Source organism: Pelodiscus sinensis, chromosome 4, assembly GCF_049634645.1.
Source record: "Pelodiscus sinensis isolate JC-2024 chromosome 4, ASM4963464v1, whole genome shotgun sequence".
Classification (NCBI taxonomy): domain Eukaryota; kingdom Metazoa; phylum Chordata; order Testudines; family Trionychidae; genus Pelodiscus; species Pelodiscus sinensis.
Window position 1 is genome coordinate 119,302,590 of NC_134714.1, and position 27,998 is coordinate 119,330,587.

Here is a 27,998-nt window from a genome sequence, read left to right on the forward strand (position 1 = left end):
AGTGTAGACAGGCAACATGAATTTCTTGTGCAAGAAGCCCCTATGGTTAAAATGGCCATCAGAGCTTTCTTGCATCTACAGTGCCATGGATGCAAAAGCACATCTCTTGCACAAAAGCACATGGTAGTGTAGATGCCCTCTTGTGGAAGACTTCTTGTGCAAGAAGCTGCTCGTGTAGACATAGCATATGTGTGTAGATATTCATGGTAATATATAGTGTATGTCATTTTTATTACTGCAGTTTTCCTCTGATATTTTGGTTACATTAAGAATCAAAAGGAAGATCCAATAGAAGAAATAACTTAGAAATGTTTGCTTCCATAATTTGTAATTCAACTTCAACTACTCAGGCAATAAAAAAATTAAAGAAGAACCTACCTGAACCAAAGCTGTGCACAGGCCAAAGATCCCCACTGCAAGCAGGTTTTCCTGGAGCCATATTTTCACTGTCTCATAACAAGGCTAGGGAAGAGAGTGTATTATATTAGACACAAGCATAAGTCTCTCGTCCACAGGGAATGTGAACGCACATATAGGAATGAGGCAGGTCAAACTGAGCTGCTGGGTAGCTAGAACTGTCACTGCAGCATTGTAACTAACACAATGACTTACTGGCTTGAGACGTGCCAATGTAATACTGATTTTAAATGACACTAAAGGATGAGCATCCAAAAGGCCATATGGGATGGGCAGTGAGCATGAGGTACTGCTGCTCTAAGAGACAAGCCCAGTACCAACATGAATAGGTTCTGATTTCTGGCATGATTTTTGCCCTGTAAGAGCTAAGTATCATCAGCATCTTGTAATTTTAAAATCAATTTTACGGTTTTCCTGGAACATGGAAATATGCAAAAAGGTTGAAATAATGTACTATAAAGAAAACTGTTAATCAGAGTCTCTAGTAAGAGCTGTTGTGTTGTGTTTCCTGCTTTATCATATATATCTATCCTCTATGATGCTGGATAACTTAGAATTGCATTACAGAAGTTCCTTTAGTATTTTCTTCCCAGTTTAATTACTGGGCATGGGGCACACCTAAGACCATAACATACAGATGGCCAAACTAGGTCTCACTAATGGTCCATCTAGCCCATTCTGACCATAGAATCATAGAATGCCAGAGTTTTCTAAAGGAATAAAATGCCAGAGTTTTCTAAAGGAATAAAAAGAACAGGTCAGTTCTCAAGTGATCCATCTCATCGTCCAGTCCCAGCTTGTGGCAAACAGAGGTTTAGAAACATGGCATTCCATCACTGATTCTCTTGGCCTATAGCCATCGATGGACCTATCCTCCATGAACCCGTCAAATTCGATTTTAAACTAAGTTATGCATTTGGCCTGCACAACAACACCTGATAATGAGTTCCACAAGTTACCTTTGTGTTGTGGGAAGTACTTCCTGGTGTTAATTTTAAACCGGCTGCCTATTAATTTCATTGATTTTTGTGTAGTGTGACGTCTGTTGTATCCCATTTTAGTCATTTCTTTTCTCAGCTGAACAGCCTGAGTCTTTTTTTAATCTCTCCTCTGAGGGAAGCTGTTCCATACGCTAATCATTTCCATTTCCAATCTTTTCCAATTCTAATATACCCTTTTTTAAATGGGAGACCAGAACTTTGTGCCATATTCAAGATGTGAACATACAATAGTTTTATGTGGGGATTATATGTTCCACCAGCAAAGCTTTTCTTTTACACCTCAGTAGCCACCCTTTCCCCAAGACCTTCCCTACAGCTATCTATGGTATCAAAGGAGGGGGTAGGACTCATTTAGGAGACAGGTATGGTATCTGGCTATAGGCTCGCGGAAGAGCTGGGTGAGGATTTGAGGGTAGAGCTTATCTCTGGAGGCTTGAGTCTGTTAGAAGCACACTGCAGGGATTTATTCATTTCTGCTTGCTGAGAAGAAATGTCAGTGTTGAGTTCACAGATGGTGGGCCTGATTCAAAGACCATCGACATCGGTAGAAAGGCTTCAGTGGGCCTTGGATCAAGCTCCCTGTCACTTGGTAGGGGTACACACTCTAGGGCCAGGCAAATGTCCATGCCACACCAGCCTGTTGCTACTGGGTTCCACATCATGGCCTCTGATAAACATGAGGGAATGTGTTTGCCTGCATCCTGTTCCACCCCTACGGATGCTACACTGAATTGAAACACACTGTCTCTTTCCTAGTCCATCTGTGCTCTTGCTCATGAGACCATGATCAGCAGCGGCCATGTATCTGGAGCGATGCCTGTGACTTCCAGAGCTCAGTGCTGTCTCTTGGGCGGAAAGATGCTTCAGCTCTCTGGAAAACTATCCCAGGTGCTGGCTTCACTGCCTGGGACAAGGTGAACTAATGGCCTCCTGCATCTCTGTGAGTCCATCTTTGCTTCCTGTTGGTGGCCATCCCACCTACCTTCCCTATGTCGAATGAATTAAAACAAGGCTTAGGTAGCTGCCCTGGCAGCTGACTGAGAGAGGTACTCACAGCTTTCCACCAGGTCCCTGGGGAATGCAGTCCACAGTTCTCGCTGAATTCCAAGCAGCACGAATCTGGCACCCGTGTGGTATTGTACACGTCAAACCAGTCAGTGTAGTTCGAGACCCCACAGCATCTGAACTGGAGGAGGGAAAAAGTAAGGCTGACAGCGTGAGTGTGCGCTGGGGACAATGGGCAATGATGCCATTCATTACATAAAGCCCCATATTTGCTTCTTTTGAGGAAATGGAAGAATCTTCTACACTTGGGCACAAGCATTCTCTTAGTCCTACTGCCCCACTCTGTGTGTTGAGATTAGGCTAATGGGGGAAGGGAAGGACCTGTCAGACAGTAAAGAAATCAACTCCTGTCTCCCTGCTTTACTGCCTTCTCTTGCGTACCTCTCAGGCTGCCTTAAGTGTTGTATCTCGAACAGCTTGGACAAAAGAATCTGCAAGCAGTCAAACATTGTGCCAAAACAGTGATGGAGCTGAGACATGGGAATTACAGCCATGGATCAGGATGATTCCCACTTTACTCTGTGTGCGAAGGATAAATGTGGTTTTTTTACCCCTTCCTGCCAGGCATCATGACCTTGAGGTGCTTGCCTGCCACCTGTCCAAGTAGCGATGGGATTGTGTTTTGCATTCACCATTGTAGCAGAAAGTCTCCTGATTACAGTCACCACCACATTGGAGCAAATGTTCTCTGTTGTTCATTATTAATTCTTCATGAGTCTTTGATCCTTAATTAAAGCTTTTCTTCTCCCCACCTTCCCGATTATTGTGGCACAGTTCTGCCAGTAACATCATAATTTGGTGACATTAAATGATGTCATGAGCGCACATGTAGGATATCACTGAAGCAATCACTCAGAGTAATCAACTGGTGCTGAACTGAAAGTGTCATTACATTTTCGTAAGGGGAAGAAAAATACAGCCAGTGTGAATAGTTCAGCAGTGAGATTGGCTCTACAGCCACCTTTCTTCTCTGGGAACTGGGTTTGGTACCATGGGTTTCATGTCACATGAAATGAACTAAGATTCATTGGCACTTATCTCCCATTCATCACCTCCTGTGCTGCTCTTACATGTGAACTCTGTCTTTGTTTTGGCGCTTGAGTGCCTATAAATAAAAACACCTTCATGGATATACAAATACGAGTTCTCACCAATCATGAACAAGAATATTACCTTTTCAAAGCTCTGTAAAAACATTACTAATTACTTTACAGCCATGATGCCGTCTCAAGATTTTATTTTTAAAGTTGCTTTCACAGCCAGGGACACGGGCTACTTTTGAAATCTGTGTGCACTATTCCTGCTGCTTGTAAGAGATGCACGGTGACAAAGGCTTCCTGCATTCTTGCTAGCAATGACAAAAACTCAGGTCTTGTTGTTCACATATGAAACTCTTCTTATTGACAATATTCGTAGTGTTGATTGGAACATTGCCACAGATGTGCATGGAACAGCTCTGCCATTCTAGTCATTATGAATTGCACAGTATCCTACGTTTCACACCAAAACCAGGCTTCAAGAGAAACATTTCTGTGGTCTCACAGGCCACCATGTTGCCCCCCAGCAAAATCAGAAACAGTTGGTGGGGAGAGCAAATCCCACCACACAAAATTCTTTGATCTTGGCTGGTGGATATATGTAAATTAGAGTACTTGAATGTATCTGTCTGTATGCGAATCTGTTTGTTCAAGAACTCTTCCTAAATGATAAAAACTAGAGCCACCAAATTTGGCATGCAGCTTCCTCTTCTAGGTCAGGGTTTGGTTGTGCCATGAGTCCTGGAACCCCGGGGAAAAGGACAGTTTTCCACAACATGAAAATGGAAATGGCTGCCGTTCCAAAGGACATAATAGGAGATTGGCCACTGGGGGAAGCTGCACCACTAAGGGAGTGACCAGCAGGGCAGAGGCTCCATCATCTTGCCTGCCAGCACACTGATAAGTAGCCCCCCTTTGCCCAGGCTGCAGAGCATGGGAAGGAAGGCTGGAGGCCTAGGCCAGCTCCCCCCCAGAGCTTGCCCCTAACTGCAGACAGTGCAGACCAGAGGGGCACAAGAGGCCAGGACCAGCCCTCAGAGCCTTGCCCACCCCTGGGCAGAGAGCACTTCTACCATTCCCCTACCCTATACAATCATGTAAATAAAGCAAGCACATTTTTCTTTTATTTTACAAAAACAAACCCCAAACATTATTATAGTTAAGGACCTGAGCAATGCTGGGTACATCCGCTAGTACTATATATTCATCTTTCTCTTTCACATTGTTATTTCCTGGCTTTGATTTTACATTAGAAATCTGAGGCGTCTTTCTTCTGTTTTTGGTGGGGGTTTCTAAGGCTACATCTACACAGCGGCACTATTTCAGGCTATCGCCAGTATCCCGAAATAGCTATTCTGCATCTTTAAACATGCCCATTATTTCGAAATAACAGGCGTGCTATTCCGGCATCCCTGTAACCCTCATTCCATGAGGGTTAAAGGATGTTTCAGAATAGCGCTTTATTTCAAAATTGCATAGCTTATTTTGAGGTAAGGATGCTGTGTAGATGCACCCTAAGAGATCTGGCTGGATACTATTAGAGACTGAAAAATGAGCAGTTTAATGGGGAAGGGATTTTTAGTCAGACTGTCTAAAGCTATCATTTTAATTATCTGACTCAGCATTTAACAAATATTTGTGAGCAAAAATCTCTGTTAAAAATTCAAATGCATCCAGATTGATTTTTCCTACTGAAGATGTAGAAAACACCCATGCTAATTCTGATTTACGAGTCCTCCCTTGAAACAGTAAGACAAGGCATATACCTGATATTTATGGGGGGGTGTTAAAAAAGAGGTAGAGAAACTTTGTGGTTCCCTCCCTCAAAAAAATCATTAACAAGTTCTTCCTGTTGTTAGTTTAATCTCTGGGAAATATAAAGAGCAGCAGGTCTAGTTCTACTCGGGAGAAAAACGTCTTGGGAAGTGCTTAGGTGGATTCTGTGAAGGGATCTAGCTGGAGGCCTAGGAGGCAGGTTGCTAGAAGAATTCAGAATTTTAAAGAAAGATTGGTTGTGCAGATTTTGTTACAGAGCACTGGGTGTTGGGGTTGGTAATAAAAGGTTGTTGAAACATGGGGAAAGATTGTTTGTGCTAAGCTAGAGAACCAGAAATAGCCAAGTCCCAAGGAGGGAAGCTAAGAGACCGGCAGAATGAAGGAAGGGGTTATGGACCAAAGGAAAACAAAAAGTGTGATCTATGAACTTTGAGTGCAGCCACTGTTTTCTAGCCCACAGATAAAGTTTACAAGAGAGGAGTGAGTGGAAGCTTCCCTATTTTGGGGTGATGCAGAAGTAGCTCAGTCCCTTGAGAGAAAACCTCCACAGCAGACAACTTGGAGCCATTGTTTATTTGGATATTCTTTTACCCCAAAGGAGTAAAGCATTTGCCCTGGTAGGCACCTAACCAGCAAGGATCAATTGAAGCCATGACACTGATAGTCAAAAGTTGGGGTATGTCTACACAGCAGCGTTATTTCAGAATAATTGATGTGATTCTGAAATAACATGGTGCGCGTCTACACTACAAGCCTTTATTTTGAAATAATGTTGAGCTGGAGGACTTCTTACTCTGACTCATGGTAACTCTCATTTCAGGAGGAGTAATGGAAGTCGAAGGAGGAGTGTTCTTCCTTTGACTTCCTACTCTGTAGACCGTACCTAAAGCTGAATTAAGCTAGTTCGACTTCAGCTACGCAACGGACATAGCTGAAGTTGCATAGCTTATTTCGACTTCTGCCCTGCTGTGTAGATGTGCCCTAAGCTACAAGAAAAAATCTATCTCATCCTTCGCAATCCTTTAAAGTCCTGTATTGTTCCTTCATTTCCCCAGTAACAGGGCTAGACAAGATGGGCTGACTGGTTTATTCTGCCCCTAATTTCTGTGACTTAATCATACAGAGGCAAACAATTCACCTACATTTTCAGAAGTGACCAATGGCTTTTCATTGCTCTAATTTTTGCGTGCTCAGCTTGAGATACTGTAACATGGGTCTAATTTTCAGAAAGTGCTCAGTACTCTCCTTTAAAGGGTCTCAAGTTGGCCAACCAATGTCACTTGTCACTTTTAGAAAACGAGGTCCAATCGTTCAACAGAATGTTGGGTTAAAAAACTAAACCAAGAGAAACTACCTTCAAGCAGCTACTCACTAACCCCGTGATGATGAGCATTTCTAGAAATATTGAGGTTTTCTGCTCTTTGTCTCGCTTAAAAAAAAATCAGTTTTCTTTCATGTGAGAGATTTATCTCCCAAAATGTCACTACACTTTATTTTTCTTCTTTGTTAAAGAGACACCAGTCACACCCCCATATTGATTACCCATCTGGTGAACTGGAGGAAGGTTTCCAAATGTTTAATCAGGAGCCTGCAACTCCAGACAGTAGGAGGCTGACCCAACAGTATATCTGGAGGATGTGTTGTTGCAGGACACTTTCCAATTAACAAGCATTAATAAAGCACAGAAGCGTCTGCACTGTGTTTATTGGGTGCAGCACTGCTCCCATATAGCTTTGATTCAGTGTTAAGTAATTGTTACCAGAGCATGGGATATCTAAGGTTCATAAATAACGCCATGCACAAAGCTTCTGTCTTACACAATGAAAACATAAAGAAAGGGTTACTCTCCGAGTTGTGTATTTTTTTTACTGCATGGGGTTTCCACTTGCCTTGAGTCTGTTTTACTCCACTAATAGTTGTGGCTAAAAAGAAGGACATTTTGAAAAATCCTTATGCAAGATCTAATCTCTTTGTGGTCTCTGTGATAAATGCTCATTGGGGTATGGCCTTATGAATACAAATGAGAAAGCCCAGACACTGGTACCCAGTTTCAGCAGAACTTAAGCAACATCACACTCTGTTGTTGTGGCAGAGACAGTGGGAGTGTTTGGCAACTATGGCCCTTCATAGCCTTGATAACTACACAACAGTAGCAACGTGCTTTTTATCTTCGAGAAATTAGCATTGCTTCTTAAATCATAATGTTTGATGGATGATCTCAATTCCCTTGGCAGTATTCAGAAGTTGGTTTTGAATCTAAGCGGGGCTCAATCACAAAAAAAAAATATGAGTCAAATTCTGTCTAAGTTATACTGGTACAAATTAGAATGAATGGTATTATTTTGGATTTACAAAAATAAAACTGAGCAGAACTTGGTTCCTCCTGCTTTTTCCCAACACATTTTCCCCAGCACTGTCTCCGCATGGGGGGCAGGGGAGCCATAGGCATAGCGGAGGGACCAAGCGTGAACCAGGATTTAGCTGCACCTCTGCTTTTTAAATGTATTCAGAGGCTCTTAATACATTTAAAGCAGAGGCGCAGCATCTGGGACTGGGCGTGAGCTGGGACAGCTGATTCCAAACGCATGTTCGGTCTCACCCGCTGCACCTCTTCCTTTTAAATGTATTAAGCTCCTAGTGGCTCTTAATATATTTAAAAGGCAGAGCTGCAGCGGAGTTAGCTCCCGGGGCCAAGAGCTAGCCCTGCTGCAGCTCTGCAGTTTCTCCCGTTATTGAGTAATCAAGTAGTCGATTAGCTGATTAAATGCATTTAACATCCCTAATTCAAATCTCATGTTAATCCCCATTTCTCCAATTCACCTAATAATTTTCCATGTGAAACCGTAGATGTTCAGAAGACTCCAGGGGAATGTTCTCTGTCCTGCTGCTAGTGAACCTGTGTCTACCTCACACGAGGCACTGCCAAAGCTGATCTCGTTATTGGCAATCGGAACAGACCAGCCAAGAATCAAATAACAGAGTAAGCAAAGTAAATATCTCACCCCTAAAGGTAGGATGGGAAGGGCTGGTCACTGCTCAGCACCCACTGCTGCTATTCAGAGAGGATGTAAAATTATCACCATTCTGATATGGTGTAATTGTACACCCTCATACATGTGTTTAAATGACTGACACAAGATGCAAGACCGTGGAGAAGAGCTTAAGGTGGCCGTTTGCATTCCTGCTGCCAGTGCTGTTCATTTCCTATGGATTAACACAGTAATTCAAGCCATCTTTCACTAGCACTAGCTCTCTTTTTCAAGTTAAAAATATAAGCCTATAAATCCCACATTTGGAGGTCTCTATCCTGTGTGTGTTAATATATAAAATCAGGTCACATATATGCTTGTTACACATCCATCTGGCTTGCCTACAGTTCGCACCTAAAACACAATGTATCTTTATTACAGGTGAAGTACTCAAAATGATCATGGCATGCACACATTCATCACTACCTAGCCTGCTTAGAAATGTCATATTTTCTAGGTTTTTTCTCTTCCTACACTAAAGAAAGAACACGCTAATTTATGTGACAAGTGCTAATGATTTTCACGCTTGAGAAAGAAACATAATAATCACCCTTCAGGGGTGACTTCATCGATACAATCTTCATAGCCTGATGAAATTCCTCTCCACTATGGACTCAGTCAGGGATTCCAGATCACCAGTTTCTGCATGTGGTTCTGTTTCTGGGAAAATGGTGTTTCTTCCTGTGACTCTTCCTGTGACTTCCTGTTTCATGGAGTAGGATGGAGACGACCAAGCTCAGTTTGGGGATCTCATTGTGCTAGATGCTGTACAAACTCCTGAGACCATCACTCTCCTAAATAGTCTCTTGTCAAGCCTGTTCCCTACTCTGGCATGGTGAATGCAGAAGTAGGGGCCCACAAAAGCACCCCAAAACCTGATCTCTACAGGGTTTGATACAAAACTTCCTCCAAAATCCTAACACCCGGACTTTGGGAATTAAAAAAAACTGTTGCCACCACCCAAGTATTACAAGAAAAAAACAGGGACGAGATCACTTGGGCAATCTCGGCCCTAAAGCAACACCAGGACACAAAAATTAACCAATACCAGGTTAAATAAAAAAAGAAATAACTTTTATTATCAAAACAATACCCCAGTTACAAACATAGTTGGAATGGCTAGATGGTAAGAGCCACCAATTAGTATACTCGTAGAGGATTCCCCAATGGGCCAAATCTTAATTACAAAACAGAGGAAAAAACTATTTCTAACAGCACAGACATCAGATCCAAATTCCCAACCCAGAAAACAATAAAACCTGATGGATTTATCTAGACTTTACCCTACTTACACATTATGAAGAGTCTTTTTCTTGGAGAGAGACATGTCTTCTGTCTCCCTCAGTATTTAGAGAGCAAACTGGCTCAGAGACAAAGGAGGGAAAAACCCCAAAACCTTTGTCAAATCTTTGTCTCAGTTTGAAATCCCTACCTGCATTTCTATCGGCTGACCGCTACCTGGCTAGGTACAGGGGACATAGTTAATCCCTTAGTCCCCAGGCTGCTGGCCAAGCCTCATGGTTATGACATCCCTATATAGGGAAAGGGAAAGAACTGAGGCAGAGCCACAATTGCTAGGGACTCCAGTCTGGAGCCTTAACCACAAACAAGGTTGTCCTCCTATGCCAGCTAGGAGTGATATTTTCACAAAGATAGGGATGGAGACAGTAGGGATCAGAGATAAACTATATTAAGGCCTCTGCTATTGCTCATATGTTTTTTCCACTTAAGATACTGTTCTCTATGTTGTGCGTGGCCTATTGCTCAACCAACGCCTGGTCTTTATGGGCTCCACTAGACAAAGGAGAACTGAGAACTGGCCCTCCCCTACGGCACTATGATTAGCTCTGCTGGTTTTTCCTTTCACTAACCACTAAGGAACAGGAATGTAAACATGCCTGAGCAAGGATACAATAGTCCCCTATATACTCCTAATTCCCCCATAAATGATTACACTCTACTGAATAGGAAAGCAAGGCAATAATTATTCTTGAATGGGAAAACAAACCAAACAGACAAGACTGGCACTCATACAATGCTATTAATCTTCAAAGTGCTTTACATAATTAACCATATTGGGATTTGTTGTTGCTGCACCACTGCAGCAGCCTGTTACTAAGTATTTGTGAAGGATAAGCATGAGACGCAATTAGACAGAGTGGTAAAAACTACTCTGGGAGAGCTCGTTATGGTCTGCCTTTCTGCCCAGCATTGAGAATTGGGCACATTTAAAAACTACAATGCAGACACATTCATCTCACAGATAGCATGCTAGCAAGTGAGGGATTTAACACTATTGAGTCTTACTGTGCAAGACTGAGTTTTCCTATTATCTTGTGTGCTCTTTCCCTAAAATACAATAAGTAATAAACCTTATAAGGGATGCTCTCCAGACTCGCTCCAAACATTAACAGATCATACAGTCAGAAGGAATCTTTATGATCACCTCATCTGATCTCCTTCATAACACACAAGCCACAGAATTTCACCCACTGACTCCTGCATCAAGCACACCCCCACGAATTAAGCTAGAACATCCTTTTTAGAAAAATATCTGGTTCTGATGTAAAGACTTCAAGTGACTGAGAAAAAAACATTTCACTAGGTAAGTTGTTCCCATGGTTAATTACCTTAATTATTAAATAGTATTACTAGTCTAAATTTGTCTAGCTAGTTTCCAGTCATATCTTAGTATTTACCTGCGGTAGATTTAAAGAGTCCACTTTCAGAAACTTTCTCCCTAAGCAGACTCTCAAAGACAAGAGACTTCTTCACCGTCTCTTGGTTAAGCTAAATCAACTGACCCCCTTTAGTCTCTCACTGTATAACAAGCTTTTCCAGGCTTCTAACATCCTTGAAACTCTTTTCTGAATTCTCTCCAATTTATCAATATATGTTTTTAAAGTGTGAACAAGAGAACTAGTACTAAGTACTACATAGTACTAAGCCACACATCGCCTATTTTAGATGGCAAAGTAAAAGCACAGATTATAACCCCCCCGCCCCCCCATCACCTAACATCCCTGAAATCTGGACTGCTTGTTCCCTGTAAGCTGTGAGCTTGTCTGCCCACTCCGGAGAGATTCAAATGCCGCCCAGCTGATTAGCAGAGTGCCCACAGCTTCGTTTTTTGTTTCTATGGGTGGTGCATACTCTCACAGGCTGAGGGGCACATGAAACAATTTATTCTTTATGAGGATGGCAAAAAAATCCACACATGGATAAAGATTATAGGGAGCATTGTTGCTTGGTGCCCTATATAAAAACACCAGACTTCTCATTCTCCTAGCTTTGACACCCAACACAGTCACTGGAGACAATTTAACTTTTATCAGAAATGATCATTATTAAGCAGGGAAACACACAGCAAGGTTTCCTTAAAATGTCCTAATTACTGATAGATTAATTAAGCAGAGTCAATATTCTAATACCTCTCAAAATAAAAAATATTTGAAGTACTTTGTTTCACACAGTACTGTATTTGCTTTTTTTAATTGTTTGTTTGTTTGTTTGTTTTTGTTTCTCCTGCCTTGATTGTGTACTTCCAGTTCCAAATGAGGTGTGTGGTTGACTGGTCCGTTGTTACTTTGAAGTTTGTAACAGTGAAGTTCCATTGTATTTCATAGTAGTCTGTGTTCTGATGTTGCTGGCCAACTGAAGATAAATTTACCTTACAGACACTTAAAACCCAGTTTTAATTTTGCCATTATGGAGTACTAAAGTGAAATGATAGCAGACATGTATCATCGAAATCTTGGTAGTTGTAACAGGATGATCTACTCACATTCAGTCCTGTCAGCAGGAAGGAGAAAACTAAAGACATATTCAGGGAAAAATCACTCTGGCCAGAAAATCAATTTCTATTTTTTCCGTATCTGTTGTTTTTTGGTAGGTTTTTTTCCAATCACGACTCAGTGAACTGTTTGTACCCAAACATTTGATTCTCAGCAATGGAGTGAAATTATATTTATTTTCCATATTGCTATTACTGCCAGGACAAATGAACAGCAAATGTAATAATGGTTACCACAATGAAACCTGCTGTGTTGTAATTTTTTTTTTAAGTTGAGCAGCTTCAAAGTTCCATGACATTCCAACTTGAAATTTTATATGACATTTAGTAATAGAGATATTCATGATCTAGGTGCCATGACCCAGGCAGCAAACTTTTAGAAATTGCACACTACTCAACTTTGATTTTTATGTCTTTTACCTTTTCTCCTTGGAATGCGGATGAGAATTTTAGTGCTCATGAAAGCCAGAGATATAAAGTACTGGCTAAACGAAAGAATGTTTGCTGGAGTTGCTCTACACACAGTTCGGTGAGGACCAATCCATAGCACTCGCAGCTATCCCACTCCTGAAGTACTCTTTCAATGTACCTTGATCCTCATTTGTATCATCCTCTAGGCTATGTCTAGACTGCAGGCTGCTTTCAGAAGAGATCTTCTGAAAAAACTTCTTCCGAAAGAGTGTGTCCACACACAAAAGTGCATCGAAAAAGCGATCTGCTTTTTTAAAAGATAGCATCCACACTGGACGCTATCTCGCATTTAAGCTGTGATTACTATGGACAGAGTGGACACCAGAGCACCTGTGCTTTTTCCTCTTCCCTCTTCCTTTGAAAGAACTCCCTCTTCCCCATTCACACACGCCTTTTTCTGAAAGAGCTCTTTCGGAAGAAGGCTTCTTCCTCCTAGAAAGAGGTTTACCAATATCAGAAAAACCCCTCTGTCCTTTTGATTTACTTTCAGAAGAACGCAATTGCCGTGTGGACGTAACTCAAGTTTTATTGGAAAAACAGCCGTTTTTCTGACAAAACTCTGTAGTGTAGGCATACCCCTAGGCTGAGTCTACACTGGCATGATTTTGTGCAAATACTTTTAGCGGAAAAGATTTTCCGTTAAAAGTATTTGCGCAACACAGCGTCTACACTTGCATGTGCTTTTGCGCAAAAGAGATGCTTTTGCGCAAAAGCATCCGTGCCAGTGTAGACGCTCTCTTGCGCAAGAAAGCTCCGATGGCCATTTTAGCCATCAGACTTTCTTGCGCAAGAAATTAACATTGCCTGTCTACACTGGCCTCTTGCACAAGAATACTTGTGCAAGAGGGCTTATCCCTGAGTGGGAGCGTCAGAGTATTTGTGCAAGAAACACTGATTTTGTACATTACAACATCAGTGTTCTTGCACAAATACTCATGGCCAGTGTAGACAGGCGGCAAGATTTTGCGCAAAAGCAGATGCTTTTGCGCAAAATCTTGCCAATGTAGACACAGCCCTAGTGTCAAGAACTTGGCCCCTAAGTAATATTAACAACACACTTTAATCTGTAGCATCCTCTGGTATCTGAGTTTTGGGCCCTGCCAGTGACCCTTAATTGTTTTAGCCTTAGGTCCTTCCTGAGCAGAGCACCACATGTGCTCTATATGGTAAAATGTCTGTCTGTTGAGTCCAGACAATTTAGGGGAAGCTACAAGAAAGTGTAGGGAAGAAAAGCAAGGCAGAACAATGGCCATGCTCATCCATTGATCTGCCTTTTTTGCACAATGATCCAGTTGTCACATGAGTGACTTTGGAAGAAATTACCTCAGGGCCCTTCCATGATGAAGTACAGGCAGTCCCCGGGTTACGTACAAGATAGGGACTATAGGTTTGTTCTTAAGTTGAATTTGTACGTAAGTCGGAACTGGCTCCAGATTCAGCCGCTGCTGCTGAAACTGACCAGGGGCTGACTACAGGAAGTTGGAGGCAGAATTGCTCTGCCCCCAGCTTCCTGGAATCAGCCACTGATCAGTTTCAACAGCGGCTGAATCTCGAGCTTGGGACAGAACAGCTGGGCTGCCAGGTAGGTCCCTGCAGGACCAACCCGGCAGCACCCCAGCTGCTCTACCCCAGGGTGCACAACACAAGCCTGGTCTGCTGGGGGGGGGGGGGCGCACTAGCTGTGCCCCCCCCCTAGCAGACCAGGGACACGGGGAGCAAAGCCGCAGCAGTGGCGGGGTCCCGCACCTCTAAGGCTTTGCTCTGGCAAAGCCGGGGAGGCGCGGGACCCCGCCGCCGCTGCGGCTTTGCTCCCGGTGTCCCTGGTCTGCTGGAGACGGTCCCCAGCAGACCAGGGACACCCAGAGCAAAGCCAGGGAGGCGGAGGGGTCCCGCGCCTCCCCGGCTTTGCCAGAGCAAAGCCTCAGAGGCGCGGGACCCCTCCGCCTCCCCGGCTTTGCTCCGGGTGTCCCTGGTCTGCTGGAGACGGTCCCCAGCAGACCAGGGGCACCCGGAGCAGCTTTTCTCACCCCGGAGGTCGAGGTGGCGGGATCACTGCACTCTGGGCGGTCCCGCTGCCTGCGAGCTCCGGGGCGAGAAAGCCCCGTTCTTAAGTGCGGATCCGACATAAGTCGGATCCGCGTAACTCGGGGACTGCCTGTAATGCCCATAGTGTTGCCACTAAAGGGGCATTGAAGTTAACAATAAAGAAGAGGGCCTCATCCTCTGAAAAATGCCTGCCAATCCTTCCTAGTTCATCTTGGGAGAAGCAGAAGGAAATTACCTTTCATGTGCCATTCTTCTGTACTAACAAGTTGGGTGAAACGTTGTTATGGATTGAGTTAAAACCTCATTGAAACTGATGCAAACATGCTCTTCATGTAAGCTAACTGTAAAAGTCCACTGAGGACAACACTCAAAACAAGGTGTAACGGAGTCCTCAAAGAAACTGGTTTGGGTGCCACTGATGGGTAGGTGGGCAGATCTGCCTGTGTGTGTGAAAAAGTCTAGCGCGGGGAGCAGGGCATCTGAGAAACAAAGTCTGAGAAATATATGTTGTTGGTACAGGTAGTGCATGAATGTGCAATCTGAGGTGAGACCTCTGAAGAAACCAGAAATAAATTAAGAGGAAAAGCAAAACAAAAAACCTGTAGACTTACATCCGTTTGAATGATGCTCCATGCATTAGTTAGGCCAATATTTCCATCTGTCCCATACAAATGAAGCCCTTTTTTCAGATCCCGCTGAGCATACTTATCAATCTGAAAACAGAACAAAAAATACTGCATATAAATAAATTGGAAATTAAAATCCTCAGAGTGTCACTCTCGGATGAGCATCCTTGGAAAGCCAGGGTGAGGGTGAGAGAGAAAGTGGGTGGGGAAGCTTCCCTGGGAATGAATCACCTAAGGCTACTCAGTGCCTAAGTGGCTTAGGCTATGTCTATACTGCACCTCTCTTGCGCAAAAGCTAATGCAAATGAAGCACAGATTAGCATATTGCCATACTTCATTTGCATAATTAATATGGGGCCGCTTTTGCACAAGAGGCTTTTGTGCAAAAAGGAACTGTGTAGACGGCTCCTTTTTGCACAAAAAACCCCTCTCTTGTGCAAGAGCCGTTCTTCCTCATTTTTTTCAGGAAGAATGACTCTTGCGCAAGAGGGTTTTTGCGCAAAACGTAGCCTAAGAGAACTGGCTGCTGCTTCTCTCTGTAACAGTTAAGTGGATATCTAACAGGACAGTCAGTGTGGTCATGTCTTCTGTCACAGACCCTCCCCTCACCGGGTCCTTCTTCCTTCCCTCTCTCTCAGCTCCCTCTAAGATAAGTGTGTCTGGACTAGTCACAATACTCTCAGAGGCAGGCTAGAAGTGATAACATTCACCCTCTAACACCCGCTCTCAGCTAGGCATTTGTTCTCTATAGAAAAAATATATATATTCCTGAGTCGCTCTAGTGTCTTCCCCATGATGTCAGCATAAGCACCTGTGTCATATTCCTGTGCCCCAGCTTCTTTATGGTACCTGTGGGACTGACAGAGAGGAATGTGGGATCGTAGTGAGCAGTAGGGAACAGCTCTATAATGCAGAAAGATTATAGACACTCATGGGCCTGACATAAAGTTTGCTAAGTGGAGGTGCTCTTGAATAGATGTATTCATATTGATTTGGTACAAGAGAAAGGTTCTGATTAATGGTCCTCCCAGTTGGAGTTGGCTGTTTATCCACAGAATAGGTTTAGCACAGTGAGTGCAGAGTTATACTCTGTCCCACGTATCTACTTTAACCCTACCCAAGAAGGAAGAAACGGCAGGTCAGTGCCTGCGGTTATTACTGGCTAACTCCTGCCTGAGACTTTCAGCAAGAGCACCAATGCAAAAATCAAAGAGGCTCTGCAGTTCCACAGTGTCAGCTAATGGACAGTGGCACCGTCAATACAGGACAAAGGAAGTACAATCCATGACCTTCAGAGGTTTCCCCTCTAGCCCCAGACATTCTGAGGGGAGCTAGTTCTTTAGTTACCATAGGCTGCTAGGGTTTTCTAACTCACACGTACACCAAGAACATGATTCTCCACTGCCTTGAAAGTTGGATAGGTACTTGTGCCTGGACAAAGTGGATCTAAAATGTTCCCAAAGGTGTAAGGGGAGAGTTTTCATTTGGTACCATTGTCTAAAGCAAAAGTAAAATGCCTGCATGACTTGCAAGAACATGTGCAATTGGGCCTCAAAAGTCTTAGAACATCCTCCTCGGTAAATGTCCACTATGTGCAGACAGCTACATTTGGTCTCTTTTCCCTCTCTACTTCCTCAGGTTCTGTGAAAACAAAGTTAGGGGCACAAGACACACTATAGTCACTTCAGCCACTGATTAAAAAAAAAACTATGATGCTGCGTAGGAGAAAGTCACATTTGATCACCAACAGTGTAATTGCCAGGTTAACACTTTTTCTTATTAATTATTATTATTATTTATTATCTGAGTTCCTGGGTTCTGAATTCTGTGCACTCCACTAAATTTAACATGTAAGCAGCTTCTGATTTTAGTTGGGATCATGTATCTGTTCCCCTCATTACAGGAGCGTTTTTGAGTTGAGAACTATGAGCAAATTTGGGATTTGCTGGGCATATTACAGAGCATGAATGCTAAATCTGCAGGAGCTGGGGACCTTTATTTCAGAATTAGATTAAACCTAGGTAGGTTTTCTGCCTACCCTCCACCTCCCTCTAATGTATCTGGAACTATTCCTATGTAGAGGAGAAGCCGCCAGATAGTTAGACTGGTGCTTCCTGGCTGTATACGTCACTGTAGTGGAAGGAATGAAAAGAAAGAGAGCTATAATTGAAGGGTAAAAGGGAGGGGCACAGTCTGGGAGGGGAAGGATATCTAGGCAAACAGGTTTGTTATTCTGGCGGTGAAAAATGAAGGGATAGTTAGGAAATTGACTTTCTTAGACTTTAAAAATGAATCTTCAAATTAAGAGACCAATATATCAACCTAAATTCAAATCTCCGCTAATCTGGAACAAGGGTGCCCAGGTCAAATGAGAGAGTGAGGTATTTGCCAGAGAAGCAAATGATGTGCTGTTAGAAAGATACAAAATGCCAAGGCTCTTTTTCTTCAATCAATTCTGCATTCACAAACCATTTGGTGGCGGCAGCACAGTGTGATAATCCGTTTTACCAGGACTCAGACACCACCCTGCTTAATGTAATCTTCATGCTCGGTTTCAGATCAATAACTTTTAATAACCCACAGTCAGCATTTATAAAGTGCCTGAAAGATCAGAAGCAATATTTTGGTAGTCCAAGTGTGCTTTAACATGCACTCATTTTATCATAATAGATTGCTTAACCATGCGTTGCTGCTCAACGTTTTACATGTAACGGATTCACCAACGTGCAACTTGTAGAGGCAAAAAAGAACAGACATTTTATCTAAGAGACCACCAATTTTCCCTGGATGGGAGGCATAAGAGCTGTATGAATCTGCCTGACATTAGAGGTACCCTTTCAGCAGTCCCTGGGTGGTTTTAACAGCACAATTCCCACTAAGGTTCATGTGGCTAAATACCTGTGCAATGCACCAAAATTAGCCCCAGTCAACCAATTTACCCTATTGGGTGTTACTGATCATTTTCATTATGACTGTGTCTAGATTACATCCTTCTTTTGACAGAGGGAGGTAAATTAGGCACTTCAAAATTGCAAATGAAGCCAGGATTTGAAAGATCCTTAAAAACAAAAGCCTTCCCTTTTTGAAAGAACTGCATCTAGACTGTGGTTTTACTTTCTAAATAGCGCTTTTTCGAAAGAGCGCCGTGACATGATTATGCAAATGAAGTGCGGGAAATTCAAATCCCGGCTTTATTTGCAATGTTAAAATGCCTAATTTACGTCCCTCTGTCAAAAGAAGGATGTAATCTAGACACAGCCTATCTGGGGGTATGTCTACACTACCCTCCTAGTTCGAACTAGGAGGGTAATGTAGGCATACCGCACTTGCAAATGAAGCCCGGGATTTGAATTTCCCGGGCTTCATTTGCATAAGCGGGGCTCCGCCATTTTTAAATCCCCGCTCGTTCGAACCCTGTGCCGCGCGGCTACACGTGGCACGAACTAGGTAGTTCGAACTAGGCTTCCTAGTTCGAACTACCGTTACTCCTCATTCCACGAGGAGTAACGGTAGTTCGAACTAGGAAGCCTAGTTCGAACTACCTACTTCGTGCCGCGTGTAGCCGCGCGGCACAGGGTTCGAACGAGCGGGGTTTTAAAAATGGCGGAGCCCCGCTTATGCAAATGAAGCCCGGGAAATTCAAATCCCGGGCTTCATTTGCAAGTGCGATATGCCTACATTACCCTGCTAGTTCGAACTAGCGGGGTAGTGTAGACATACCCTGTTAGATTAAGGGGGGGCGTGCCCATTTGCTTTTCATTGGAGAAGGAAACACTTTGGTCTCTCTCTCTCTTTTTGTCCAAAAAAAGAGAGATATTATCTAACAGTTCTGTAGATTGGTGGCAACTCTAGGTAAGTGGTAAGTCAAATGCTGCTAGCTGAGTTCACCTGCATCACCGTTCTATTCTTCTGTATGTACCAGATGATTAGCCTGATGCAACTAATAGTAAGTATTAGTGACACATAGCTTGATACATAATAGGGTCCATTTATAGTGGCTCTGGGCAATTGGCCATATGCTGATATATGACTGTTCTTTATTCTAACATCTCAGAACAATAGCAATAATATACCTCGAATTATGCAATTTCCTGCAGCCAGTGGGCATGTTGCTAGCCACAGGGACTTCCCTCACCAGAGCAGTGCCTTCGAGAGCCTAACGCCTATGCTCCATGAGGGCATAGTTTTGACCTGCAGAATCTCTTGGTAGTGATGATGTATGTGCCATTATTCCAAAATAACAATGTGAGTGTTATAGGTTCTTCCCTTTTTGGGGGTGCCTCCCTCCACCTCACAATGCTGAGATTGTTTGTTGGCGCAGACGCCCGCGTTTTAGTTCCCTTCAACCTCTTCCTCCTCTATTAGACGCTAATGCCGGATATAGCACTCTGGACATATTTAATTGGTTGGCCCCTAGGATCGGGGAAGGGGGCTCGGGCCCTCCCTCTCTCTGAGCCCCAGCCCAGGGCCCTAAGGTGGGGACCTTCGTCCCTGCTCAGTGGAGGGGGTCGTAGCCCCTAAACCCTCCACTCACAGGTTTCGCAACTCTGCCCTGGGCGACTTCTTCCCCGCTCCGTTATTTAACCCCAGTCTGCAGGGTCGGGGGCAGGACTCACCACTGCTGTCCCCCGCTCCATGTCCTTCCACCAGGCGTTCTGGGTGCGCGCCTCCACGTCTCTCCGGCTGTCGTTCCCATCCGGTCCCCTTCCCTGCTCGCCTGCCCCCCCATCTCTTGCTCCCCGGCTTTCTTTTAAACCTCCTGCCCCGGCGTCTGGAACCGGCGCCCCTCTGACATTCCCGCCCCCGCCCTTCAGCATCCCCCACGAGCATCTGTGACGGCGGGCGGGTTGTATTTCCCGCTTTGCGGTCCGCGCTCGTCTCTGCCGTTCCCTGGCCAGGACTTCCCAGTGCGCTCTCGTCTCTGCTCGGCCCCCGCCTCGTACTCCCGGGCTCGAGGACGGTCTTAGTGCGGGGCCAAGGCGCCCCATCACAGCAAGCCTCTACATAGCCATTCCATTATTTTGAAATAATTTCGAAATAATGAGCAGCTTATTCCAAAATCTGTAAACCTCATTCTATGAGGAATAAATATTTTGAAATAAGGCGTGTGTAGACAGTCCACTACAGCTATTTTGAAATAGCCTCTCACCAGGGTCATTCTAAGTTATTCCTCCCCAGTGCCTCCTGGGGCTCTAAATCAAAATAGCACATCTACATTAGGGAAACCTACCTCAGACTAATTTTGAGACTTCCCTGCAGTGTAGATATGCTACTTTGAAATAAACTATTCTGGAATAGCTTATTTCAAAATTAATGTGCATTGTAGATATAACCTCAGAGTCAAACTTGATTTAGAGACACAATGAACATGGAACTGCTCAAGGATGCTTCTTCCTGTAGAGTTATTTTTTAGACTAGAACCATATTTGAAGACTAGAATGTAAATTGTGGTCTATATATTTCAGGAAAGAGGAGTGTTAGGACCACAGCCCTTGTTCTCTCTGCAATCTGTGCCTGCAGCAGAGATATACAGAGAAGCCATGCAGGGAAACAAGAGCAATGCACCATGCATGGCTGCATTGATTCAAGCCAAGTCTGGCCCATTGTTAAGAAATAACATCTGGCACTAATTATTGGGTTTTAATGCATGATCTTGGAGCAGAAGGCTCCTCTGACTTCCGAGCATCTGTTAAATAACTGTTTCTTTTAACAAAGATAATACAGGTTGAACCTCTCTAGTCCGGCACCCTCAGGCCTGATCAATGAACCAGAGAATTTGCCAGACCAGCGGAGGTCAATATTGTCTATCAGCATTACTAACACTTCCACTGCTCACTGGGCTCTTAGAAGATATTTAGGGGTATATTAGAGCTAAATAACAGCACGGAACACTGAGAGCCAGGACTGGTGGCTGTAAATGATCATGGGAAATATGGCCACACCCATGATAAGTGGCCTTCTGACTAACTAAAATCATGCTGCACCATGGATGTGGCTCAACCAGAGAGTGCCAGACTAGAGATGTTCAACTAGTACTGCTAACCATGCTAGGAATATTCATGCTACCTTGCTTGAGCACTGTGGCCTTCTCTGTGAATTACCTACCTGTTAGGGTTTGAAGTCATGTTTCCCCCTAAATGTTTAAGTTCTGCTTGAGGTTCTAGTCTTGTGGGTCTCATTGACTTTGACAAAGGGTTCTTTGTAACTCAGTCACAATTCCATTCTGAAAATGTAGGCAGTAGATGTTACCTGGATGGTGCTCATTTGGTGCTAACAAAGTTCTGTTTCCTTCATCGCAATATTTTAGAACACCGGAAACTTTTTCAAATATGTGTGACAGCTAGTTTCTTTGGCTTTTACTTAAATAAAAAATTCACAATGTACTCAAAACAACCCTGGACTTGTTGCCCATTCCCCCGGTTAGGACTTCCGTTTGGGTTATACGGGAATGAATTTACCAAAAACAAATAGTGAAGGGATAATCCAGCCCTGCTGAAAATGTTCCCAGCTAGTCTGCTAGCTGCCCTCGTTTGTCTTTGTGCTACCAGGTTACTGGCTTTTTAACAACCAGGACAGATGCGTAACACAAACCAAATGTTCTGCACCATGACTCTGCTTTGTTCGTCTTTAGGCAGGGTGTGTATTTCATAATGCATGACTCCACTTAATGACTAGATAAAAGGAATCATAATAAAGGATGGCCTTCTCTGTTGCGAGATTGTAAATAAGACATCTAGTTTAAGCACCGTGGAATACCAGAGGTTTCCTAAACTGAAATCCAGTTTCTGAAATGCACAAGACAAGTGACTCTTCTGTCGCCCTGGAACTAGAATAGAGACAAATTCCCTCTCCTTGGGATTCATCAGGCAATTGATAGGAGACGTTAATTTCACACAGGTGGCAAGCCGGGGTGTGAATTAAAATAAGCCCCTCTGGCTCTATATCCAGGGGAATCTTACTCATGTCCACTCAGAATATCAGATTTCAGTGCAATTTCTGATAACATGGGTTAAACATGGCTTGCCAGTTTGGTGCAGACCAGGTAAATCTATTTTAAAACTGTATTAGGGAAAGACTTCATAGAGTGGCATATTAGGACCTTCTCTAAGGCCAGTTCATGTCCCACTGAAATCAATGTGAATATTCCCCATGAAGTCCTGGACTGTGTCCACCTCCTGCTAGGGCATGAAGTGAAACTGGGAGGCCCCATGGAAGAACCTTGCATCTCTACTTCTTGCTCCAGATGAGATAACACAAGGTACTGGTAGCTTTCCCAAGACTAAAGAGACTCCCAACATGCTGCAGAGCAATCAACTAGTAGCCAGTCTTTACAGTTATAATGGCACTAAAGAACCATAACGTGTGATACAATCAGCACTGAAGTTCAGTGGGGTCTGGATTAGGCCCTTAGGCCTTGCAGTGGTGGGAAGAGCAGTGCTTAAATACCTTTAACCAGAGCCTGGGTGATTTAGGAGTCTTGAATCTGGGCCTTAGTGCTTTACATTCATAATTTTGGCATTGACGGTGTATGTAGGGTGAGTGTGGGTCAGGCCCTTGTACCTCATTCTTTCATCCCATATATTTATCTGTATGATGGCTTGGTAAATTGCCCCACACATCTCCATGAGGGATTCACTTCATGACCCATTGCTCTGGGAGGCTGCATCACTACCATCCCCATAAGGAGCTCTGTGGCAGGAGAAAAAACAGAGGACTAAGCCTGTCTACTTGCCCTCCCACCCAAGTTGCCATGGTCTAGCCCGGGGGTAACAAACAGGTGGCTCGCTGAGAGGATGCACTCTCTGCTGCTTCTCTTGGAGGGGAGGGTGCCACCAGTCCCTGCCTCTCAGTGAGAGGAGGGAGTGACTATTGCCACTTCATAGGTGAGCAGGGCAAACTGGGGCCGCATCTGGTGTTCCTAATGCACAATGTTATACTGCTTGTCAGTGCTAACGTCCCTGGAAGAGCTTTTAGAGAGAGTCCCCAAGGAGCCTGCCATCAGCAGTCCCCTGGTTTCTAACCCACAGCTAAATAGAGAATTTTAATTTCAAGCCTCACTGCTCCCTACAGCTTCAAGAACAAAATATTCCACCAACCTCCCAAAATTACTGAGATTCCAAACAGCAATTATCAAACTGGACAAAGAATTTCAATGCGGGTATGTGAACGTTCTTGACCTTTCTGGTGATTGCTTCCCCGCCACCTTCCTTACCCACCAAAGGAGGAGATGCTGTAAGGAAATAACAATACATCCAATTGTTTCCCACTGGGTGAGACTTTTAATTTCATGCCTTGATAATCATTCTCCACAGCTAGCAGGGAGAGGGACACAGAATGTAAACCGAACAACCCTAATCGAGAAGGTCATTCGTGGGAGCCTCTTACGTGGGAGAGGTGTGATTGTACTGGTAGGTACGTCTCCCCTTAAACTGGGCAGGGCTGAACCCAGCACCTGGGTTGAATGTAAGAATGAATAGCTGAGGGGCTTATTTTGTGTTGGGGACTGCACCACATTCTGACTATTGAAACCCTCCTTATCCCATCTGCCAAAAGAATTATAATCATGAAGGGCTGGATAAAAATCCCACTGTGGTTAGCAAGGAGGCTTTGATACCTTCTCTCACTGATGCTGGTTTAGCACTGCATTTCCAAGGCACTGTTTGTACGATTCCACCAGAAAGGGGGGGGGATTCTTTCCATATTTGAGATGTCTCTGTATTAGGTAGAATTGTTTTGGACTTTTCGCTGTGTGAATTGTTTTACTTTAGCTCACTCCATGTCTAGAACCATGTTGGCTGGAAAAACATACACTATCAGACCTCTTAATGCTTCCCTAAATTCTAATAGGTTCCCTGATATGCTAGTAGTTCCCAGTATTCCTTAGACACCAAGGAAGATTTATCAGGACATCTTGGCATTGCTTTATGAATTGCAGGGCAGAGGAAATCAGAACAGACAGGCTTGGGAAAACCTGCATGGAAAAGAATGCCCTGTTGATTGAGATGCTCATTTAGTTTGGATCTGTTGAGCCACAATTTCTCAGCAATGCTACGGACTTTCTGACTGTTCTTGGAAAGTCACTATTTCTCTGCGCCTCAGTTCTCTATGGGTACGTCTACACTGCACGGCTATTTCGGGATAACAGGGGTATCCCGAAATAGCTACCCCGCGTCTACACAAGTCGCCTGTTATTTCAAAATGTTTTTCAAAGTGACAGGCATGCTATTTTGCCATCCTGGTAAATCTCATTGCACAAGGGAGAAGGGATGGCTCGAAATAGCACGTTATTTTAAAGTGTGACGCTGTGTAGACACATCAAATTTCAAAATAGTTTCAAAAAAAGATATGCAATTTGCATAGCGCAAATTGCGTATCTTATTTCGAGTTTACGGTGCTGTACAGACGTACCCTATCTGTAAAATGGGGATAATCGTACAGGAGTGATGCAGAGGAGAAACCATAAACATCTGGGGTGGTGTTCAGATACTGCTGGGATCTGGGACCTATATTGAAAAATGGGAAACCACGATTTTACCTAAAATGTCATTTGTCCTATGAGATTTGATTATACTTCAGTAGATGCCACCAAGCCATTATTTCCTGCCTGGGGGAGGCTTTAAGGGGTAGGGGGATGGCATTGAGGTCTTTGGGATGGGGGACTGGCACTGGGGGGCCCTGAGGGCGGGAGGCTAGCACTGGCAGGGGTTAGGTGCAGGGGACTCTGGAGTCAGTGGCTAGAGCTGGGGGGTAATAGAGGGGCCAGGGCTCTAGGGATTAGGGCTGGCACTGGGGGACCTGGGGGCTGGGGCTTTTGGTGGACTGGCAACATTATTTGCATATTTATTGTTTGCATAATAAATATGCAAATAAAATGTTACCACTCTGCCAAACGTTTGTGAATGGGTTTGCCGGTCCCCAGTATAAAAAAGGTTGGGAACCACTACCCCGAAGTAGCTCATGCATATGAGATGAGATTTTATTTCTGTGCCTCTCCCTACAGAATAAAGTTAGTACTGCAGATAATATAGGGAACAAGTACAGAATCTGCTAGAGTAGACCAGAACCTTAGCCCTGATCGATAGAACCCTGCAAATCTGTGGATATCCGCTTTATAGCCATGAGTAGCCGCATCTGCTAATGCGGATGTGGATATCCTCAGCTCATTTTTGTAGATATGGATAAGGATATTTTGTATCCATGCAGGGCTTTACTGATGGACCACCGGATGTTTCACAGGAAGGTGCAAGAAACATTGCAGAGGGCAGATGTAGGTATTCTGTCCCTTGCCTCATGAAAATTTCACCCTCAATAAAGATTGTTTCAGGTTTAAGGTGAGAGTCTATATTGCTTCCATCTATACTCCACCTCTTTGATTATGCATTAATTATAACAACTTTGGATACCAGTATCCATTAAATCGTTCAATCTCTCATTAACAGTGCAATATTATTGTGATCAATGACATCCTGTGGCAATGGGCTACAGTCTAATTGCATATTTTGTGGGAAAAGTGTTTCCTTGTTATGAGGTCTAAATATGGCACCTTTCATTTTCCCTGACTGTCCACTTATTCTTGTGCTGTGAGAGGAGGAGAACAGAAGTTCCAGAGAGCTTTCATTATTTTACATATTCTCATCATATCGCCTATTATTCACCTGCTTGTTAAAGTAAATAATCCCAGTCTTTTCAGTCTTTTTTTCATATGAATTTTTCAAGGCCCTTGAGTATTCTACTGCTCTTCGCTGAGTTCTCTCCACCGCTGCTGTATCCTTTTGGAAATACAATGCGCACTAATGTACATAATATTCCAGATGAGACCACTCATTTGATTTATATAAAAGCATTATAATCTTATGACGCCTAATGCCATTAGTTCTGACCACAGCAAAACACTGAGCAAAATTCTTCATTGAGCGGTCTACAAAAGATGCCTATGTCCCTTTCTTAAATTGACATAGTTTACGTAGATTCCTGCAGGAGGTGTGAGTAGTTATCTTTTCATTCCTATGTTTATTACTTTTGTATTTATTAATATTAAATGTAATAGGTCATCATGTGTCCCTCTGAGATGCCTCACAGTCTTTTCTGAATTTGACTTACCTAAAGAAACCTGTCATCATTTGGAAATTTTAATTCTTTATTATTCACCCACCCCCACTTTCCAGATTATTAATGATAATATCAAACATGACTGGATCAAACACAGGACTTGGAGGCCGCCTGCTGTAGACTTTTTGCCATGATGAAAATCAATCATTGATTCCTACTCTCTGTTTCCTGCCTCTTAGGATACGTCTAGACTGCGTTGCTCTTTCGAGATACTGGAAGTATCCCGAAAGAGCAACACCATGTTTTTAATTCAGGAAATAGTGAGCGCACTATTCCAGCGTCCCTGTAACCCTTGTTCCACGAGGGTTAAGGGATTTGTTGGCATAGTGCCTTATTTTGAAATTTGGCACTGTCTACATATCTCCCAATTTCAAAATAAGCTCTTTCAACCTAGACTCGAAATAAGCTACACAATTTGCTTAGTGCAAATTGTGTAGCTTATTCCAATGGAAAGGTGCTGTCCAGACACACCCTTAGTCCGTTTTTGATCCATGACAATACATTGCCTCTTAATCCATGACTAGATAGAGCATCTTTAGTAGCTTCTTGTGAGTCACCTTGTGAGAACAAAGACTTCTGAGAGATTAGTTAGATACTATTTTCCTTTGCAGAAACTGTGCCAGTTAGACGCTCTTCCAGGTGTCTTATTATAATTACCATTTCAACCTATTTGTCACAGACAGATGTAAAGCTTGCTGGTTTGTAATTCTCCAGATCACCCCTAGAGTCTTTTTATTTCAGTACAGATACAATATTGACTACCCTCCCATTTTCTGGTATAGAAGCTGTTTATTAAATGAGAGAGCGCTTACTTTGGCTAGCCACTTAATGTGTGAGGCCCTTCAGATCTCTTGATGTATACCACTGGGGCCTAGTGACTTACTGTTTTTTTAATTACTAATTTGTTCCAGCTCATTTTCTTCTGATACTTCAGTCTTTGATTGCACGTTAATTACCCCAGACCTGATATGTACCATAATCTCCCTAACATCCTCTGGAGTGAAGACTGATGCTGCTCCTCTGTCCACCTTTTTTCTTCCCCCACTCCTTCCCTTATACTAGTCCCCAAGTCATGTGATATAATCCGAAGGGATGGGATGCACAGGGGCGGATGAGAGTGCCACGGGGCCCAGGGCAGCTCTGTGGGGCCCTGGGCAGTGAAATTTCGTGGGGCCCCCCCTTTGATACGGCGCATGCGCGGGGCCCGGGGCAGCTGCCCCGCTCGCCCTGCCCTTAATCCACCGCTGGGGATGCACACACCATATCCCTCTGGCCACTGAATCTGGGGCCTTCTGGTTGCTTAGGTTGCTGGGCATTAGCCATTTCCCCTCCAGTACCTGTTGTATCAGGGACCATTTCAAGGATAGGGCCCAAAATACAAAGATTCAAGAAACTGCCTTGAAACCACTTTAACTCTTCATTATGCACTCCGGAGACTTGCTTCCAGAACCAATATGAGTTAGACCTAAGTCTTCAAGATGAAAGTCCTGATTCTTCCACAGACTTCCTGTGATGCAAGTCACTTAATCTCTGCATTCCTCAGCTTCCCATCTGTGAAATGGGGCAATCCTTTGTCTATTGAGACAACATCAAGTTGACTGAGCCCCTGTAATACCTTAGCTTTAAGG

The 27,998-nt window shown here is 43.7% G+C and overlaps 2 protein-coding genes across 9 annotated transcripts in view; one reads left to right on the forward strand and one right to left on the reverse strand.

The window, feature by feature from the left end:
- CHID1 (chitinase domain containing 1) overlaps nucleotides 1-27,998 on the forward strand; it is a 308,728-nt gene that overhangs the window by 274,831 nt on the left and 5,899 nt on the right. The gene's annotated exons all lie outside the window — the stretch shown is intronic.
- TSPAN4 (tetraspanin 4) overlaps nucleotides 1-27,998 on the reverse strand; it is a 693,477-nt gene that overhangs the window by 9,785 nt on the left and 655,694 nt on the right. For all 8 annotated transcript variants that reach the window (XM_075928232.1, XM_075928231.1, XM_075928235.1 and 5 more), the window contains 3 exons: nucleotides 15,247-15,348; nucleotides 2,473-2,604; nucleotides 379-462 (listed from right to left, as the gene is read on the reverse strand). In XM_075928232.1, coding sequence (XP_075784347.1) covers nucleotides 379-462; nucleotides 2,473-2,604; nucleotides 15,247-15,348 — 318 coding nt within the window. The remainder of the gene's footprint in view (nucleotides 1-378; nucleotides 463-2,472; nucleotides 2,605-15,246; nucleotides 15,349-27,998) is intronic.